The sequence below is a fragment of the Lethenteron reissneri genome, chromosome 46, assembly GCF_015708825.2.
Source record: "Lethenteron reissneri isolate LAM-NWPU_2019-01 chromosome 46, ASM1570882v1, whole genome shotgun sequence".
Taxonomy (NCBI): domain Eukaryota; kingdom Metazoa; phylum Chordata; class Hyperoartia; order Petromyzontiformes; family Petromyzontidae; genus Lethenteron; species Lethenteron reissneri.
The window spans coordinates 2,207,401-2,229,392 of NC_083824.1; the positions used below are offsets into that span (position 1 = coordinate 2,207,401).

Genomic DNA, 21,992 nt, shown 5'->3' on the forward strand with positions numbered 1-21,992 from the left:
GTTTCATGCATATTTATGTTCTCTATAACAATGCCACGGTGGATATATTCTGTCAACCTTCCCAGCACTCTGTCCTGTATTGTATGAGGAAAAATGTACTTTGTTGGGAAGAGAAGGCGAACATTTACCAGCGCCATAGCCAATGTCTGTGACCAAATCAGTTCGGCAGACGGCCGTCAGCCCCCGCCCCCCGGCCCCCTCCACTCTGATTAGCACGGTTAGCTACGCACGGTGCGAAAGGCGTGCATCAAACACACACACACACACAAACACACACAAACACAAACACACACGCACACACAAACACACACACAAACACACACAAACACACACACACAAACACACACAAATAGACACAAACACACACAAACACACACACATGGACCACTCCCTCGGGCACACACGGACGGTTGGGATTTTTTTTTGGTTCGGTCGCAAACAACTGAAGACCACGCGACGCACTGAGACGGCGTGCAAACACAAAATTACGACGGCGATCCCGGACAAAGACGACGCCGGTGACGACGGCTGACACCGGTGACGACGACTGACGACGGTCCACGGCGATGACGGGTCCTCGTCGTTTCCCCCATCCAACCTGTCATCGTTGTCTCCCCCCCCCCCCCGCCCGGCAGGTGCACGCGGCCCACCTGGTGCGCTGCCCGTGGCCCGGCTCTCCTCGCGCCGTGCTGGTGGTGTGCGCGCTCGGCTCCGTGCGCGTCGCCTCGTTCTCGCCCCTCGTTTCGGCGTGGGCGCCGTTCCGGGCCCTGTGGAGCGCGCCGGTGCGAGCGCTGCACGCCGCCTGCCTCTCGCCCGCCGGCTACTTCCGGCTCCTGCACGAGCTCCGCAGGCTGTCGGAGAGGTGAGCGACGCGAGCGCCCATCAAACGGCGAAGCCCCCGCGAGCAGGCCGGACGTTTTGTTTGAACCAGGCGTAGAGCTCGGAGCCCTCGCACGCCCCACAGCCTGGACGGGCGACAGACTGAACGGGTGAGAGGCTTAATAGGTGAGAGCCTGAGCAGGTGAGAGGCTGTGAACGTGGAGCGTGCCGTCCATTCGTGCTCTGTTGGTGGATCGCACAGATTCGTGAAGCTCCCACCCTACCCCCCCCGGGCACTGAAGTTGCTCTTTCCTGGCTTGCCAGCAGATGATGGCAAGTGGAATCATTTCCAGCCGTACAAGAGTTGAGTGTTTTCTCCACCTTCGCACGCGTTGGTTTTCTCCGGTTACGCGGGTTTCCTCCTGCATGTATAAACACTCGTTCATGGAGTTGACCAATCATCCCAACGTTGCACCGCCAGAGCTTTTGGCAATAGTCGATGGCGCCGGTTCCGGCCGTCTTCCCAAGCGCTTGTCTCTGCTCTCCCGCGTCTCTGTGCTACGCGTAACAAAAATCTCCAGCGTTTTGACACGAACATGCACGTACGGTTATAAAGAACCGTTCAAGATTGCATATCAAGCAAGTTAATATCTGCGTGGGAATTCGAGTTGTGTTTTCCTTTAAAAGACCCCAAGCCGTTTCCTCTGAGGAGAAACCTTGCTCCAGCTCGCTCGGCACTCGATATCTCGAGGTGCACTGCTGTGGCGCCGACTTCATTTGAACCCCCTTCTCCCTCGGGTCACACGACGGGACAGTCGCATCAAACCCCGCGGCCCGGAGTCAAAGCAAGGGTGGCCCGCAGTGTGGCCCGGCGGCTAAGCCGAGCACGCTCGAGACCAGCAGGCTGCCCGCCGCTGGTGTCGCTTCTATTTCTATTTATTTTGACGCCCCCCCCCTTCCCTGGTTTGCGGCCGACGCGTGGCGTCTCGTTTTCCGCTCGGCTCTCTCGCGACGGCTTCTGTGGTCACGCCGGTGCGCGCTTGCGTCGCGGCGCCTTGAAAAATGACGAGTCTCCCGAGTAAATGATGCGTGTTAGGCAAAGTGCCTCGAGCGTGCGCACGCGACATTCACAGTTTACACCTCCGCAGATTTGAAATGAATTTTTTTTTTCTAAAACCACCGCAAACATAATACACGATGGTTTATAAATGAGGGCACGCACTTAGCAAAATGTTGTTTATTTCTTCCATCCTCACCAAATCTGAATGTGCCAGAAAGAATATTCCCAGGCATTACTAACAGGCTGGTGCAAACCGAATTACGGGACTGTATTGTCGCGCTCGAATAGGCCCGCGTCTCGGTGCCACAGTTCCTCCGCGCGTGCGAGCGAGGCTCTTGCCCACCGCTAAAAGCCTTACGCAACCAGCGGGGTCGGGGTGCGCGGGCGACGAGGTCATCGGCGGAGGCGAGGGGGTGCCACGGCTGCCCGCTCAAGTTCGTGCGGCGCTTGTCGGATGAGTGAGCGGAGCGCGGTCGGTCGGGTTGGAATGCGCGCTCGCACGGCTAATGCGCCGTGCGTGATAAGCCGGCCGGGACATTCGGCAGACGGTTGCTAAGCAGCGCTTCTAGCCTATGCTGTGTACGTGTCCGTTTTTTTTTTTAGCAACGCTTGACCGGGAAGAAATATTTTATTTCACGCGCGCGATGCAGTCGAATCGCATTCTGCACAACACGGCTGGGCCAAACAAATCAGTGGATGGTAATTTCATTGCTCCACCATCTGAGAGCCACCTGTCTTTAATAAGGGAGACCTTGGAAAGTAATCTGGGCATATTTGTTGTTTGGCATATTTTATGCCGCCTATCTTTCTGAAGTCTTTCAAGCAAAGTGTATTGATGTTCGGGGCTTTAACAATAAAGTTTCCTTTTGATATTCTCCGGCAGGCTGTACCCAATTTGATATTCCGTCCTTCCCTTTTTGAACATGCAACTGTACATTTCAGTGATTGGCATTCACGCACGTAGAGCGTTTATCGTTTGTCTGTAGTGTGTGCGCGTGGTGTGGAAGTTGATGTTTGGCACAGTGAGCCGGATATAAACACAGTCCTAATAATGGAACCGTAGGCAGGTGCCATGGTCTCCGTACAAAGAGGACAGCGATCAATCGCGTCGAGGGCATCCGCCGACACGTCTGCACCGCAGGGCACAAACCGTCCTCGTGCCGAGGACCGGCAACGTTTTTATTCTGTCGCGAATGCGCAATTTTGTAGACAGGCATTGAATAGAAAATTAATTTGGCAGAGTGCCGGCACTGGACGAGGAGCGGAGGTTGAAGGGGGGGGGGAAGAGCTTGTGGTGGCCGCGTGCCTGCGATCCACGGAGGCTGTCCATCTGTAGCAATTGCCTTTCTGTCCGCACAGTGTGTGTGTGATTATAATATTCAACGAGCCTGAACCCAAGAACAAAAAAACAGCCCCTCTGATCAGCACGCGCTCCGGCACTTACCAATGTCACGGAAGATATTTGTCTGTGCGTGCTAATTAGTCCGGGAGCAAGGTGAAAATATTTTCCCAGTCGCTTGCCCCAATTCACCACCGCTACCCCCCCCCCCCCCTCTCTCCTGCACCGTGCTCTCCTTTCCATTTCACCCCAACCTCTCTCAGCCCGGGCTCTCATCACACCCTCGCACAGGTCACCATATGCCGGGTTTGTCCCTCTAGCCCCCCCCCCCCCCCCCCCCCCCGCTGTGAGAGTAGAGACAGCTGGTTGTTTAAATGACTGGTTAACACATCATCAGTCAAATGCTTTCTTTAATTTGACTTTGTGTTCCAGATACCTTTAATCAAGTTATTTCATGCTTAGCCTCAGTGGATCTTGACTGTGCAAGGCAGACTCGCTTGCTAAGCCGAATATTTTCATGCAGAGTAACAGGACGTCTCTGTATTTTTTTTTTACAGGACGGATCTTTGTTTATCGTAAGCTTCAGTTTGTTCTGAAGACCACAGCGTTGATGTTTTTTCAACGATCAACTTTGTTATGCGGTGGTCCGTTCCAGAAATGCGTCTTCCCGTGAACGGTAACAGGTGATCCTTATGGCGGTACCCTGGGGTACCAAATAATACAAAATGGGAGAGGCAATTCAATATTTTATTTCTGGGACGCTATTTTTTCCAGGGGTGTACTTCACTCCGCGACTGGGGTACCAATCAATCCCAAATCGGTGCGCTGAAACCCTGAACGCTCATACGCACCGTAGTGGTGCACCGTGAGTACAGCTCGTCGAGATGAGTCGTTTGCCGCATCGCCGACCATCAACAGACTAAACGTGACCGCATCACGGACATTATGCGAGTGCCGGGGTACCGCCATGAGGTTCGTGTGCTTCATGTCCCGGTTCTGAGCGAGAGCACAGTTTGGCTGTTACGTCTCCGGTGACAAAGGTTTGCTTTCGTGCCCGATGGCTGTTGGGCCCTCATAGGTGAGCACGCATCCCCGCAGCCCTCCCCCGCTCCCACCGCGTTCGTCCTCTGTCGTCAAAGAGGAATAAAGGACGGCGGCTGAGACACGTGCGACGCGACATCTGGGGGGGACGGGGGTGTCGCTCGGCAGCGGCTGAGAATAAAAAAGCGTTGATCCCTCTGCCGCAGTTGCCCTATTCCTGGGCTGCGTATCGTGCCCCAGGGGCCCGTGAGATCACCGGCACGATAAGATTATCTTAAGCGAGTCATTGCACCTCCGCTGAGCGTGCTTGCTCAACACGCACCACTGAGAGATGCATTACGGATGTTTGGGTGAGGTTGGGGTAGAGCTTTTTGTCTCTTGCTTTGACACCGGAGTTGGTGGAGACTGGTCAAGTGGTCGTCGTGAGAAGTCTGTTCTGGCGGTCGTGGCTCCAATGCTGGAATGGCTTTCTCTGATTACTGGGGCGGCGGGGGGGGGTCTCAACCAAACCACGCAGCCCGGACGCGTACACGGTTGGGGTTGGTGCTGCCGCCTCTAGCACCACGGCGCCTTTTCCCTACTCACTAACAAAGGCCATCTTGTATTTCTGAAATAGGAACCCCATATGTTTTTATTAAATGTGTAAGTACCTGCGCATGGAACGAGTGTGTAGGATTACGTGAATGGATTGTCACAGTACCTTTGCACCCAGAGTTTAGAATGTAACTGAAGGATCAGTTTTTTTAGGTTTTTTCGGTAAAATCAGGTAGGTAAAACATCAAAATTAATAAAAAATAAAATAAAATAGAGATCACGACGTTTCGGAGGCAACACAAGTCTCCGTCATCAGGTGGGACCGTCACAGCCAGATTAGCTGCATCAAGTGAGGCAATGATTCAAGATGTAATCCCTTAAAAAGCGAGGATTACATCTTGAATCATTGCCTCACTTGATGCAGCTAATCTGGCTGTGACGGTCCCACCTGATGACGGAGACTTGTGTTGCCTCCGAAACGTCGTGATCTTTATTTTATTTTTATTAATTTTGATGTTTTACCTACGTGACTTTACCGAAAAAACCTAAGAATATGAATCATTGCAGTCACGAAAGCTTCAAATCTAGAATGAAGGATCAGTTTCCACTGATTGCCTGCCCCCTGTCATGTCAGAATCAGAATCTTTTTCCTGGACGAATCCAATGAGCTATAATGCTCTTTTTCACAGATATACAGTAGCGACACCCCCTGTCCTCTAGCCCAACCCTCTGTCCTGTAGCCCCACCCCCTGTCCTCTAGCCCCACCCCCTGTCCTGTAGCCCCACCCCCTGTCCTGTAGCCCACCCCCTGTCCTGTAGCTCCACCCCCTGTCCTGTAGACACACCCCCTGTCCTGTAGACACACCCCCTGTCCTGTAGCTCCACCCCCTGTCCTGTAGCTCCACCCCCTGTCCTGTAGACACACCCCCTGTCCTGTAGACACACCCCCTGTCCTGTAGACACACCCCCTGTCCTGTAGACACACCCCCTGTCCTGTAGACACACCCCCTGTCCTGTAGACACACCCCCTGTCCTGTAGACACACCCCCTTGAGCATTTTTTTGCCAGGGTCATCCCCACCACCTGCAGTGTTGCCTAGACTGCAGCGGAAGTGTGGTATGGAGGCCCACTATTCTCTGAGTTTATAAATGAACTCCACCTGCCAGTTGGGCTCCATTTCCAGCTCGTCTCTGGGACACGGCACAGCCAGACCGTTTGCCAGAAGGGGGGGGGGGGTGGACACAACGCAGGGCATCGCCACGCTGCCTCCAGGGCACGTCTGGCCAGCATTGCAGCAGCAGACCGTGTTATTACACAAGCAATTGTGATCACTTACATACAAATTATGTCACCTGGAACCCATCCTTTGAGATGGAACGTCTCATTTGCAAGCGTTTCCAGGGTGTCGATTGACGTATCGAGAGGGAACACCCCCGATGATTCGTACAACAAACGTCGTGAAACCTACACGGTGTGCTATGCGTTTATACAATGAACTTCACAGCGGGCAAAATACATAAATACATACCTAAACAAATCAGTGGTGCGCATTGCCGGTTCGTACAGAATGCACCCGTGCTGTAACAATGGCGAATGTTGTGCAAGGAAGTTATTATTGAAGCAATTTTGAAATCGATAGACAGTGGCGGCATAGTTTAGGGTCTGGGAGATCATTCCGTGTTGAAGCAGCTGTGTGTCTGAGCGAGGGCGCGCCTTCTGTGGTCTTATTACACCTTACAGGGGACAGTTACATCGCTGTGATTTTTTGGACGCAAGAGCAGAGTTGTTGGAGTAAAAGGAGAGTCGCTTAGTTCAGGAGGAAGGTTGGGGGAGCACTTTAATGTGCTGTAATGCACTGTATACATTTGGGTAGATCGGTCAATAATAGATGGCCAATGAGTCAAGTCTTTTTGTCTACAAATATTAGTTTGCTCTATTATGTTGTTCCCAGTTTGTGTATATTCTGAAATGCGTTGTGTGTGTATTTATTTAGCACTGGGGAGACAAAGTGTGATGCTGGCCACCCATGGGTGGTCGCTAACAGCACTTGTCCCAACAGTCTGTTAAAGGCTGCATGGGGGATCTTTGTATGTACATAAGTTAAATATACCGGTAGTGTGCAGCGTTGGACATGTGGTTCATGGACTCGGTTCATTTTCACCCGTCGATAACATCCGTGGAAAGTGATCTGTGAACCTCTGGGCCTCCTTTGGGTCACACCACAGGCTTAAGTAAGTACCTGATGCAGTGAGTAAATATTAGCACTGGGGGAGACAAAGACCGTTCGGCATGGCATTGGCCATACCACCTCGTGCGACCTGCCCCCCTTAGTAGGTTCTCAATGAAGGCACTTGCTCTGACAGTCTGAAAAGATTGTGGTATTCCTTTGTCTTTGTATTTATATTTTCAAAATAGGTTATTCGTAATGACTACATTTTCTATTGCTAAATAATTGCTTGGACTAAAGAACTGTGCTGAGCTATGCTGATTTACTCAGAACTAGCCAAGGCAGTATTCTACAAAGGTTTTCTGTGTTTGTAATAATTTATATATATTGTATAGAAATCGTGACAAATGCATTTCACCACATAACTAATGTCCATTTATGCGCACAGAGACAACAACGCAGACTTAACAGACATCCGTGCAGACAAGAGACACCCACGATACAGAGAATGGCGGGGCACACACACACACGCACGCGCGCAGAGACGACTCGCACCGATAGAGACGCAGACAAAGTAGGCGGATGCTTAAAATCCACTCGTTCTCTTGGTGAGCAGTCGTTGCGTACGGCCGGGTGCGAGGATTGCAGGTTTAGGGGAGGTATGGAGCGTGGGCGAGGAGGGGGCCTGGGCGTTGGGTGACGGGGAAATGGGACGACGGCACACAACGCGGTATTAAATGCGTGCTGACGTGCGTGCGTCACGCGGCCAAGCCGTAGATGAAATGGAATGAAATATAACGAAGCGAAACAAAATAGAATATGAAGGAGAAACTTTGCCACTTGAAGTGCACTTTGTTTGCCGGAGTGCTTGTGTGCGTTGCTCGAATCGGGCCTTGTTGCTGAAAGGCGATAGTGGAAATGACAGCGCAAATGGATGGCGTATGCACACGAAAGACCGTTCTTTTGTGGGGGGATATTTTTTTTGCTAACATCGCTTGGGATGCAATAGGGTACAGAGATAATGATTTTTGTGAAAGCGTCGGATTGAAAAATTGTATTTCTTTGACAGCTGTTAACTCATGGACATTTTCTTCGACCAAGATGAAAAACCCCTTGCGTGCATTGCTTGCATGGTAGAGTAATTATGAACTACAAGAGTTCAATGTCAGCGTCACACAGGTTTTAAATTGAAAATGCAAAAGCATTCAGCGAGGTTTTGTAAGTGTGTGTGTGCGCGCCCTTGTTTATGTGCTTTCAGTGGCATTTCCCTTAAACTGTTGAAATTGTAATCTGGAGAATTTCCCAATTGTTTTGTTACAACCGCTTTGCGCACGTGTGTGTGATGAGCGGTACTGTGGCGGTTAGCACACTGCGCTACGAACCTGGCGACCCAGGTTCGATTCCTGCTCACGGTCAACACCGGTGATGATTATCCGAACCGGTCCTGGGCCTTCCCTAGGTCGACTCAGCCTCAAATGAGTACCTGGTGCGATCTGTTAAAATTACCACTAAGGAGACAAAGGCGGTCGGGCGTGGTGTTGGCCACCCACCCCCTCGTGTGTCGTGCTGGCCTGCATAGGTGCTCGCGAACAGCACTTGCCCCAACAGTCTGTATAGGGGGGAATCTTTGTCCATGCCAAACATTTTTCAGTTGTGTAATAACAGTGTAACATTTTTTTATGTTCCAGGGTAGTAAGCGTTTTTCCTAATTGCGTATGCCTCAAAAGTACAGAAAATGGCTATTACTCCCCACAAACTTTGCTTTTGTGACCAGGACAGTGATATTTTGAAATGTACCTATTTTCCAGAACATTCCAGATAGATTCAGTGCTGAGTAAACATGGAGTAACTTCTAGAACATTCTAGAACTTTCCAGTGATATAAATAGTAGTATAAATACAGGGGCCGTAAGCCCACCAGTTCAGTTTAGTTCCAGCTGCCGCATTTTTATGAGATGGCATCAAGAGGCTGCAAGCATCCTGCAGACGCATTTTTCTGTCTGCGGCCAATTTATCAAGACAAGAGCGAAAAAGTACTCTGTGGAAGCATCTGCTAAGATGTGCGAGGCCTACAAGGCATATTTCGGCATGCCTGTTGGGGATCAAGACAAACCCTGGGGACCTCATTTCACCTGCGAGCAATGCAAAAAAAACTCTGGAAGGTAAGATGGACAATTGTTGCTCGGAAATTTACGTTATAAAATTTGTTACAATTTTATGAATTGTAAAAGTTTTTAATCTTCAAATGTTTTACAATTTTCAATGTTATTAAAAAAATATATCATATATGAAAAATGTTGCGAGAATCTTTTGAACATTAGTCGTGGGTGAAATAAATTTATTTTTGTAGGATGGTACAGAGGGGAAAAAGAGAGCCATGAAGTTTGCTATCCCAATAATTTGGCGGGAACCCACTGACCACTCAAGCAACTGCTACATCTGCATGGGGGACACCCTTCCAAACGTAGGACTGGCAAGAATGCACCTGCTATCACGTATCCGGACCTGCCCTCATCCATCGCCCCGGTGCCACACTACCATGAGCTCCCTGTACCCACTCCTCCGGAGAGAGACCAGCCGTCTTTAGAAGAGAGCAGCAAGTCAGAGAGCGAGGGAGACTTTGTAGATCCAGATGACAATTTCAGAGGTGGAGTTAAGGAGAGAAACCCATAATATCCCAACCAAAAAGACCTCAACGACTTGATCGGAGATCTTTGTCTCACCAAGTCCAATGCCCAGCTTTTGACATCCAGGCTCAAGCAGTGGAATTTGTTGGATGAAAGTGTGCAAGTTGCAGATCAGAGGAAGTGTCATGAACCTTTTTGCAGCTTCTTCACCCGTCAAGATGGGCTCTGCTTCTGCCACAATGTGACCAGTCTGTTCGAGGCAATCGGAATCGCCTGTAACCAGAATGAGTGGCGCCTCTTCATTGACAGCTCATCCAGGAGCCTCAAAGCCGTGCTGCTCCACAATGGTAACAAGTACCCGTCTCTTCTCCTGGCTTACTCAGTGCACCTCAAAGAGAATTACAACAGCACCAGGACCTTGCTGGACGCCTTGAAGTATGATGAGTATGGCTGGGAGGTCATCGGGGACTTCAAAATGTGGCATTCCTGATGGGTCTCCAAGGCGGTTTCCCTGCTATCTTTGCCTTTGGGACAGCAGGGACACCAAGGCCCACTGCCACAGGCGGGACTGGCCACAGCGGACTGAGTTCTCTGTGGGGAGGAACAACATCAAGTGGGAGCCACTGGTGGACTTTATGTGAACGAAAATACACAAATTCGCCTGTTTTCTCATTGAAAATCGGTAAATTTCTAAATATCACTGTCCTGGTCACAAAAGCAAAGTTTTTGGGGAATAATAGCCATTTTCTGTACTATTGAGGCATACGCAATTGGAAAATAATACTTACTAATTCAGGTGTGCTGCGTGAATTCGCATGAGGAGCTTTGTTGAATTAATTTCATGAATAAAATCAGTGACGAATAACATCTGAAACCAATCCTGGACGTATCCCACCCCTTAACCAACCCGCATTGACAACTGACTGGTGTGGTGAAGTATGGTCAAACAACTCCCATGACCGCTACGATGTGAGGACGCCTTCATCCAGCGGTGGGCTGACAGAGGGGTGACAGATTTATTTTTGTTATATTTAACCAAGATATGTTAAGAGCGTGTTTGGGAAATGTTTAAATAGGTTAAACAGTTTTCATAACAAATTGTGCAGGCACTGCGGATTTCAACTGCAGAGTTGTTGTATACTACTACGACTACTACGCGTTACATTATTAGGCGTTGCCAACGCCGGAAATTCACTTTGCTTCTTGGAAAGTGAAGATCTTTGAGTGAGTGAAGACCGAAGCCTCTATACTTAGTCACGGCTCAGCTCAGGCTTGGCTCTGGCTGGCTCAGTGGAGCTGACTCAAAGCCATGCGCTTAACTTGCATTCCACATATATCCTTGGCCATTTAAATATTAGTATACTCGTCACCCTACATCTGTTACATGTTTTTTTCTGGAACGAATGTGATTGTGCTACGTTCAGTGTAAAATAATCTGCCCGAGCCGACCTACGCTACAGGGAATGTATTCTTTTTTACGTAGATTTATGTTGGTGCAATATTTTCTATCTCTCGCACGATGGGGTTCTGTTCTCTTATTTTGTTCATTGCTCTAACTTTATTTAGTTTTATTTGTTTTACTTTTGCCATTTTTATGACACAGGTCGCTCCTGCAAACGAGACTACGCCCGGTCCCTTGTGTTCTCACCTTGATAGAGAAAATAAAGCGGCTCTTAGAATCAGGAAAAAAAAATCGTGATCAGAATATGTATTTATATTGGAGGAATCCGATGAGCTATAAGCTCTTTTTCACAGATGTCCAGTCGAATGGTCCCCAGCCACGCTCCGGGATTTCCATGAGCCGAGCCTGAGCCAAGCCACGACTGAACGTGCTCACTCGCGCGTCTTTGAAAGCAGCCGCGTGGCATCAAGCCTGAGCTGAGCCCCCAGCGTTCAGAGGCCGAACCAGCGACGAGTGTTTTTCCCCAAGTGAAGCCAGTAGGATTAATATGATATCATCCATGTGTCTGGTATTCACACCGTTCATATAGCGGCAACAATGTCACCAGAGCACTGTGTTTCACAGACGTGGCTTGCGAGCGTTTCGCAGCAGGGAGTGATGTTGTCTTCGCGTCACCTTTTTGACGGGCACATTCTTCAACATTTGCCACAGTTGGAACATGACGCCGGCGCGGAGCGTCCTCCTCTTTTCGATCGATGTCAAGAGATCTTTGATGGCCACCGTGCAGCAGACGGTTCGTTGTGTTTGTTGACGGTGAATACAACCGCCGGTATTTACTATTAACCAGGGGAGGCCTGCCAGATTCGAACCGCGGAGCTCCGCAACGGGCGCCGAACTCGCGAGCGCGGTCGCGTCAACCGCTCCATTTACCGCGCTACAATTGTGCGCACGTACGCGGAGCTGTGCGCACGCACGCGGGGCTGTGCGTCGCGTGCATTGCGTGCGCGTTCGATCTTGGCGGGAAATAATTCTGTGAGCTCTATATATGAACGAGCGGCATTATCCCGGCACTCCGCCGGGCCGTGCTCGTCTGCCGGGAGAGCCACGCGAACACATTTCAATCAAGCCGCGGCCGTTTTCTCTCCCCCCTGCCCCGCGATATCGCTCCTTGATTGAGCAAATGCTCTTCCATAGGGAAATCATGCGCAGCGCTGAACTTTAAAATTCCAAACGTATGTCCTGGATGTTAATTGGGCACATGTTTTATTCTTATATGAAAAGTGGGTAACCTTTTGTCCGTTGCACTGCTCAGTTCGCACCACACTGATTGCTGTTTGATGAGATAAAACCAAATATGTAAATTTGAAAATAAACATCAGATGTCGAGCATGCGATTGACATGCATTCACGAACACACCTGAATCGCCCCATCTGTCTGTTGCAACTGCATTTAATTGCGAGCCAGACCGTACAGCCAGATTATAGGTTGTGTTGGTGCAGAGCAAGCATCGGCAAACGTCACGCGGTCCGGTGAGTCCTTGAACCAGGTGCAAGGTTTTACGACTCCACATGCACATTTGTCACAGTGGGAGCCCTGCCTTTGGAGCCGAGCTATGTGGAAATGGTGGTGTTTGAGGCATTCATGCAATGACCTATTTACTCGAGAGTGACTGATAGCGGTTGTCACAATCTCCCACTGTGCTGGATCGCATTGCAGAACACAGAACACGGTGCCTGGCTAAAAATAATAACCCCTTGACCGAGCGGCCGAATACCGCGTCGGAGCGCTGCCCCCGTGGCGAGCGGCGCAATCCATGGGTTCGATTCCAGGCACGTTTTAGCGATTTATGAGTCATATTTCGACGGCTTTACATGGCGCCTTTCATCACAGCATCTCGCGGTGCCAACTGGGGTGTACGGTAACCGCGCAAAATATCCGTTATCGGCCGTGCTCTATCCGCTGCTGGAAGGGGGCCTCCGCCAGTGACAGTCGTCGTCTCGATGCACGTGAGCTGGCCGCGTCGCCCCGTCTCCGTGGCGATCGTCCGCCTGGGTGTGACCATCAGCCGCGCACCGGAGCATCAGCAGGCCGATGCGCGCACCCTCCCTCAGGAATGGCAAATGAACGACGCAAGGCACGGTGGCGCGACAGTGGCCGTGCACCCCCCAAACTGTGGACCGTGCAGTAAACCCACTGGAGTCTTGCACTCACTCCTCCAACGAAGGAGGAGGAACGGCAAAGCGACAGGGACTCTGCTGAAGCCCCGTGGCTCGCAGGCATTTGGCTCCGGAGCATATTCCCACGCACAAAAATAGAATCCTCCGTGGCGTGTGCTGTCCTTGAGCCGCCTTTGTTTGCGCGGTCCTGCCCAAGTCCGCTGCTATTAACAGGAAGGAAAAAATCACGACGTGAAATTAGATAAATACTCTCTTAACTTGGCTTATTCTAGCGGTAAGCACTCGTCAAGAATGTTGAAGGCGTACCCTCGGTAGAGACGAAGAGTGACTGGAGAAGAAGCTCTTTAAGATCAACTTTCGGGGCCGTTCTCCGGCGCAAGTGGGGAGGGGAGACGGAGACCGCCGCTGCTGCCGTGAGCCTTCCAAACGGAAGTGTCCACGTATCGTTGCGTGACTTCCCGATGGCAAGATTGTAAATGCATTTTGGTAACGAGCAGAATCGTACAAGAAATAAGAATACTTGCACGGCAAAATTCCCAATTCCTCTTCTGCACATTGTCACCTCCAGATCTGCGGATGCTGCGACAACAACAGCAGCAGTAGCAGCAGGTCCCCGTGGCCTGCCACGAAATCGAATCCGAGGGCCGAGTGTTGCCTAACTCGAGGGCTTCCCATTCGGAGGCGCGGTTTGCTGTTTAGCCCTTCACCAGTCGCTGTGCCAATCTCAAACTCCGCTCGGAGTGACAGACGATTTTCCCGTGGAAACGTGACCGGTAGTTAATTTCTGCTGTCGTTATGTTAAAATGTTTTTAGTTTTTTTGGTTTCTGTCGGCGGTCCTGGCTTTGGAAGTGATTCGCTGTGTACTTTGCAGTAATGTTATTCCCCTTCTGTGGCCTTTTGTGGAAAGTCCACAGCGGTTCTTTGTAGATCGACTGCCATGAGAGAGTGGAAGCCGGCATTGCGTGTTTGAGTGGACTCGACTTGATTGCTGTCATTATATGCACCGCACGATAGCTAGCGGTCTATTATAACGTGTGCAGACTCGGGGGTGGTGGTCGTGCTGCGCTACGAAGCGAGCTCAATTCCCGGTCACAGACTGACTTCAATGGCGGGTCGGTGTCCGAACCGGCCCTGGTTGCACCTAACCCCCTTCACCAACCCGCCATGACCAGCATGGTGAAGTATGGCCGAGCAAACCCATGGCCGATACGGCGTGGGGCGGGTTTCATCCAGCAGTGGCTCGACAAAGGGCCGTAAAAAATGAAGTTAAAAGAATGAATGTGCACACGGAGAATACTTCTGAGCGACGCTCCTGCCCAGCTCCGGCTACAACTCAGAATCGTTGCACTGCTTGGCGGGTCGAAGCGAGACGTATGAATTGCTTTGCACGCAAGCCGTGACAGTGGCATCTCCCCTGCTGTCAGAGTCCGAGTGACAAGACGAACGTCAGGAGCGGCGCCAGTCATTCGAGCTGCCCGCCGGAGTGCAGTGCATCTCGGCGCGTTCCTTGCTCTTGACTCCCCTCTGCGGGAACTTAGCCGCCAATGCCGTGCAGGGAAGTGCGTTGGGGTCACACACCAAAACAAAGGCAAAGATCCCCCGTATAGCCTGTAACGGACTGTTGGGCCAAGTGCAGTTAGCGAGCACCTATGAAGGCCGGCACGGCACACGAAGGGGTGTGTCGCCAGCGCCACGCCCGGCCGTCTTTGTCTCCCCAGTGGCGATGTTTACACACCGCACCAAGGTACTCATTTGAGGCTGAGTCGACCTAGGGGAGGCCCAGGACCGGTTCAGATAATCGTCACTGGTATTGGCCGTGAGCGGGAATCGAACTCAGGTCACCAGGTTCGTAGCGCAGCGTAGCGCTAGCCGCTACACTACCGCTCCCCACACACACGCACAGACACACACGTGCGCACGCGGACGTTGGGTTAGGCTCGCTGTGGAGCTTCAGACTCGCACTTGCGCACAACTTCGTGTGTGTGCAGCAGCTTTGCTTCAGTTGCTTCCACTCTCCGAATGCCGTCGAAGCCTTTCTCTGTCTGCTCGGCCCCTGGTTCCCGACCTGCGCCCCGCAAGGTCAGAGGGAGCGGTTCCCGCAAAACTGTTGCAGATAACGCAACCTACGATTTTTTTGCTAAACGTCAGTTTTTTTTTTACACAGCGTAATCGTCTCTTCAGTGCGAGTCGATAAAAAGCAAGTGAATAATTTTAATGACCTTTTAAATTAACATTTGACAGGACTCCCGGGTGTGGTTTTAATTTAGACATTTTTGGGGTTTGGCAGTGGCCCCTGAATTGCAGGAAGGTTGCGACCCACTCTACTGGACTGTGCTACGTTGCAAATGGTAAAGAGGTTGTTCACTGCCTGGAATTTCTACTGAGCTGGCCTTAAAATGTCTGTATAAGCATGGTTAAACGTCTTCTTGAATCGTCAAATTAAACATCCTTTGTGACAGGACCCTGTTTTTCCATAATTGTGGGTAAAACCTGAAATGTCTTGGAACAAAATATGTAAGCAGACGATATCCTCCTCATCCTCCCCATATTTTATCCCTCCACGTAACAACTTCAAGTATTCCATATGCCACACGGGCTTCTGGGAAACCATAATTTCAGCAGCATTGGTTCAACGCAGTCGAAGCCTGCACCTGGTGTTGGTATTCAGTGTCTCATCAGCAGTCCGGCTTTGCTTGATCAATGTTGGGAAACTGCCAGATGGTTTATCGGCAAGGATCCTCTCTGTGAGGTATTGGTCCTAGTTCAGCGTGAAACTATAATAATGTGTCACCAAAGCGTCGATGTTTTTATAAGTTGCCTGTTCAAGTTGTTTTCCTTCTTGGCAGGTGTTTAGATGTTCAAACACCGAATAGATTGCACGCAAACGACAGGCGGTACAAGCACAATGTTCATGCGTAGCCTGCGTCGATGACCATGTGAATAACCCGACCGGCAATGCGTACCCATAGTAATTTATATGCATTCATTAATCCTCCCCCCCTTCACACGTGAAGGGCTCACACGTGGCGTCATCACATCTACCCCTCTAAGGAACGAAACAGGAGGATTTCTCCACAAATCTGGCTGTCGCCTGATGAAGCTGGTTGTAATTATTGGCAAAACGTCGTGCTCAGTTTGTAAATGTTGTGGATTTGCTCTCCAACACACCGGTGTGCTGTACTAGTGACGAACTGGCCACGTTCTGCTTACGTGACAACCCTTACTAGTTGGCTGTGTCGGGTGGTGGAGGGTTCCAACTCATTTATTCTTCTGCAATCTAACCACAAAACCTTTATTATGAATACTATTGGTCGCGAAAGCCTACGTGTTAAAATTACCATATAGATACCTCTTACTCGTTGCAATATTTATCCCTTCACTCTTGATTTCCCTATTAAACCAAAACAGCGCTTACTAACACACGTTACCTAACCTTTTTCAGAAGCCTCTTGCTCTTATTATTATATTCGCACCGTTCTTTTTTAATTCTCTCCACATGTTTCACATACGACCGTTATTATTTATTAGTTGTGCAATATTCATTAAGGGTCCTCTTCTCGTTCTCTGCAATGCCCACGTTGTTGTCTTTGTTGTTGTTGTTGTGGTGCTCACGTGCCACGAATCTACCCGTGTAAAAATAGCCGGCAAACCTGTTAAAACGGCTCATCTGTGCAACGCATCAAATAAACTCAAACTCTATCCACAAAATGAAAAGATTGGGGCCGAAAACAGGATGTTCTTTCTCAGCCGCGACCTTGGTGGGATGTGTTAAATTGAAGTAATTTCAAAACTAGTAAACCACCCGGAACCAATAGTGATTTGTTAGATTTGTGTTGTGAAATTGTTCTGTGCATACAGTTAATTTGATTATAATGTCGTGCACAAACACGACTCTATTGCCAGCCCATGGCTTGCATAGTAATGTGGCATTTTAACATCGATGCATTCCGCAGTGAATTAAATCACTGCCCTCTCGGTGGTCCACCAGAGGACATATTAAAAAACGCGTACGCTATTAACACTGCATTAAAAACGTACACCTATAACCTCTTGCTCGGCTCGGCAGGCTAATATCTTGCCAGCTAGGGCTTCTGAGCTACCCAGTCCAATCCGCAAATCAGCTTGCCGTGATTAAACCACGTGCTCAAGATGATGGGCGGAAAAGCCAATTATATATCAGTGACTGAATAAAACCCAGAATGGAGTGAATTTTGGTGTTCACTTATTGAAGCTTATTCCAGCCCTGAGAATGAAAATTGTTTTTGTTGACCTGTGAAGAACACACTGTGCAGGGCATTCATTCAGCCCCTCGAAGTGGCATCAGAAGTAGATCTGTTGACAGAATTTTCTTGCACTATCCCATTGCAGTATAATTTAGAAACAAAAATATAAAAACACTAGCTGTACTACCCGGCTTCGCCCGGGACTTGTATCTACCACGGCCGGCCGCCTTTGTCTCCCCAGTGGCGATGTTAATACGCTACAGCAGTTACTCGTTTGAGGCAGAGTCGACCTAGGGGAGGTTCAAATAATCGTCACCGGTGGTGGCCGTGAGCGGGAATCGAACTGGGTTTGCCGTGTTGGTAGCGCAGCGTAGCGTTAAGCACTACACCCACCGCTCCTCACACACCACACACGCACACACACAGACACACACACAGACACACACACAGACACACACACACAGACACAGGCAGCACGCTAAGCACTACACTACCGTTCCCCCTACACAACACACGCGCGCGCGTCCATAGGTACACATACACGCGCTTGCTGCAGACACACACGACTTTCAGGGTGCGTACGGCAGTAAACGACTGAAATAATAAAGCGGCAATGCTGTGTAAGGAACGCCTTAGACCCGCATTACACATTTGTGTAATGCGAGCGTAAACACACAAACACACACGAACACATACACAATACACACACACATACATGCAGACACACAGACAGACACATAACACACATACATACACACACATACAAACACAGAAACACATACACACACATACATAGACACACACATACACATCCACAGACGTACATACACACATACATACAGGCACGCAGACATACACATAAACACATACAAAAAAACCCACATACATACACACACACATACATACACACAAACACATGCACACACATACATACACACATGCATACAGACACACAGACATACACATAAACACATACACACATACACATGACCCGGCTTCGCCCGGGACTTGGATCCACCACGCCCGGCCGCCTTTGTCTCCCCAGTGCCGATGTTAATACGCAACACCAGTTACTCGTTTGAGGCTGAGTCGACCTAGGGGAGGTTCAAATAATCGTCATCGGTGGTGGCCGTGAGCGGGAATCGAACTCGGTTCGCCGGGTTGGTAGCGCAGCGTAGCGTTAAGCACTACACCCACCGCTCCTCACACACCACACACGCACAGACACACACACAGACACACGCAGACACACGCAGACACACACAGACAGACACAGACAGACACACACACACACAGACACACAGACAGCACGCTAAGCACTACACTACCGCTCCCCACACACCACACACGCACACACACAGACACACACACAGACACACGCAGACACACACAGACAGACACACAAACACAGACACAGACAGCACGCTAAGCACTACACTACCGTTCCCCCTACACAACACACGCGCGCGCGTCCATAGGTACACATACACGCGCTTGCTGCAGACACACAGGACTTTCAGGGTGCGTAAGGCAGTAAACGACTGAAAAAATAAAGCGGCAATGCTGTGCGAGGAACGCCTTAGACCAGCAACACATTTGTGTAATGCGAGCGTAAACACACAAACACATACAAACACATACACACACATACACACAAACACATACACACACATACACACACATACATACACACAGACATACACATACACACAAACACACACATACATGCACACAAACACATACACAATACACACACACATACATGCAGACACAGACAGACACATAACACACATACATACACACACATACATACACAAAAACACATACACACACATACATAGACACACACATACATACACACAAACACATGCACACACGTACATACACACATACATAGAGACACGCAGACATACACATAAAGACATAAAAAAAACCCACATACATACACACACACATACACACAAACACATACATACACATACATACACACATACATAGAGACACACAGACATACACATAAACACAAACACACATACACATGACCCGGCTTCGCCCGGGACTTGGATCCACGATGCCCCGCCGCCTTTGTCTCCCCAGTGACGATGTTCACACACGACAGCAGTTACGCTTTTGAGGCTGAGTGGACCTAGGGGAGGGCCAGGTCCGTTTCAAATAATCGTCAGCGGTGGTGGGCGTGAGTTGGAATCGAACTGGGGTCGCTCAAGCAGCTTAATGACTGTTTGTACAAAGAACATATAAAGAATCGATTATAATAACCAGGCTACAGTCCACATTATAGACTGCCAGTACACGCAGTCAGCTTCATAAGCAGGCTAGAGTGTACATGATAGAGTGGCAGTACGCTCACCGAGCTTAATAAGCAGGCTACAGTGTACATGATAGACTGGCAGTACGCTCAGCCAGCTTAATGAGTATTTGTACAGTGAACATTAAAGTAATCGATTGTTGGCGCGTTGGGTTTAAAAGTAATATTAATAGCACACATTGTGGTGGGGGTGTAGTGAAGAGTAGGAAAAACTTTGATGAATTTACCTCAGAGTGGCGTGGTGGGTGTCGAGGCCTAGTAGCGTGCAAAGCCTGCGGCCTCGCCTAAAATTGTCGGCTTGGAAGAGGCAGGGTACGGGTGGCGTTCCTTCCCCCCCCCCTAGCGCTCCAACAATACTGTGTAATGGCTATTATTTAATTAAATACGGAGCTTATGAAAGTGGCGAAGGCGTGGCTAGCCGTTGGCAGGGGCAACCGCCGTCCAATGAAACTGCAGCCCTTGGCGAAGGCGTGGCTAGCCGTTGCCAGGTCCAATGAAAGCGGCGAAGGCGTGGCTAGCCGTTGCCAGGGGCAACCGCCGTCCAATGAAAGTGCGTATGGGCCGAAATACACACACACACACACAGACAGACATGAACGATTTTATATATATAGATACGTAAAACATATAAACCATAGTAGAGGTTTTTTCGGGTTAGATCGTTTAAATATATAAATGTGTCATTAAAACCTGCTACCACCAGACACAGCCAATTAGTAAAGGGTTGTCACGTAAACAGAACGTGGCCAATTCGTCACTAGTACAGCATCACCGGTGTATGGGAGAGCCAAGCCACAACATTTACAATCTGAGTACGACGCTTCGCCAGTAATTACAACTAGCTTCATCAGGCGACAGCCAGATTTGTGGAGAAGTCCACCTGTTTAGTTCCTTACATAGAGGTGTAGATGTGATGGCCACGCTTCTGCGCTCTTGCAGACAGACAGGGAGCCCTTATTTCACCCGGGTTAGATGAGCCATTGCCTCTCCTATTAAATCTCCCTTGCACAAAGCTGGGCGCTGGTGGGGCATGCCGTGCCGCTCGACTTGATTTGCCGTGTCCGTGCCGTCTCGATGGCGTGCGCGCCGTGCGCAGGCTCTGCCCGGACCTGATCGCCGAGCGGTGCCTGACGAGGTGGCGCCCCGACCCCGCCGACCGAGGCGTCGTCCACTCCCTCTTCCTCTCGCCGGGAGAGCGGGCCGATGCACCGCGATGCGGGAGTCCGCCCGGGTCTGCCCCGGAGTCGTGGCAGCGCGGCTGGACCGGCTGTCTGTTTCGCAAAGGCCCCAAGAGGGACGTTTACCTCGAGATCCTGGAGGAGCCCCATCGCTGCGTCGTCACGCAGGCGAGTTTCGCCTGTCGCGCACCCCAGGGCCGGAGGTCGCGTCAACTTCTCGCCGATTAAACAATAGTGGGACGACGGAGGCGTGGGGGGGGGGGGTGTTGCACACTGGCGATCAAGCGGTTGAGTGTCTTGGTAATAATAATAAAAATGATGATGACATTTATAACGCGCCAGATGTTGCCGACACGTCAACAACTCAAGAGGTGCGGAGCTGAGCTCAGGGCTCCTCGAAAGGATGATCAAACAGATCGGGGCCTTTAGATGTTTCGTGAAAGTCAGAGTGCATTTGATGTTGCGGATGTGCAAAGGGAATGGAGAGTTCAACACCGAGGGGGCGACGGCAGAGAACCGACGTGAGGCTGTAACAGTTCGAGACCTTTGGTGTCTGAAGTAGATTGTGAGTGACGCTGCTGCTGCTGCGTCGGGTTCTACCTTGAGCTTCAGTGCCAGGCGAGAGGAGTTGGCGGTGGGGAACCGGTGGTGAAGGTGCGATGACAAAGGCGCATGATTTTATCATTTGTCCCGCTGGCGACAGGTAGCCAATGAAGAGCGGTGGCTCTCCGTACTCTTCATCTTCATTGCAAACGCCAGAAGAATAAGGCTTGCACACTGAAATAAATACCACGATTTCATTTTGAAATAGAAGATTGTCTATTACTGTACTGTGCTAGCTATTGTTGAACTTTTATGCTCAGCGAATTTGCGGCCCCTTTTGAATGTTGTGACACCCCTATTGAAGGCAGTTGGTTCCGTCACGCTCTCTGTCCCATAAACCAGCGTCTTGTTTACAAGCGTAATCTTCACAGGCTTATGTCACACAGCGGAAGTCGTTAAGTTATTAGTACGGTGGTCAACGATAACGTCTCATATGCCCCAGTAGCGGACACACTGATTATACACAATGCAGGTTTTTTTGTGTCGTAAAACCTG

General features: G+C 50.1%; 1 protein-coding gene and 1 long non-coding RNA gene across 9 annotated transcripts in view; both read left to right on the forward strand.

The window, feature by feature from the left end:
- CTC1 (CST telomere replication complex component 1) overlaps window positions 1-21,992 on the forward strand; it is a 139,092-nt gene that overhangs the window by 89,679 nt on the left and 27,421 nt on the right. For all 8 annotated transcript variants that reach the window (XM_061570931.1, XM_061570933.1, XM_061570930.1 and 5 more), the window contains 2 exons: window positions 636-862; window positions 20,813-21,062. In XM_061570931.1, the coding sequence (XP_061426915.1) occupies window positions 636-862; window positions 20,813-21,062 (477 nt within the window). The remainder of the gene's footprint in view (window positions 1-635; window positions 863-20,812; window positions 21,063-21,992) is intronic.
- On the forward strand, window positions 9,168-12,400 carry LOC133354250 (uncharacterized). The gene is made up of 2 exons (XR_009756561.1): window positions 9,168-9,933; window positions 11,342-12,400. It is a non-coding gene; the product is annotated as an uncharacterized LOC133354250 (long non-coding RNA).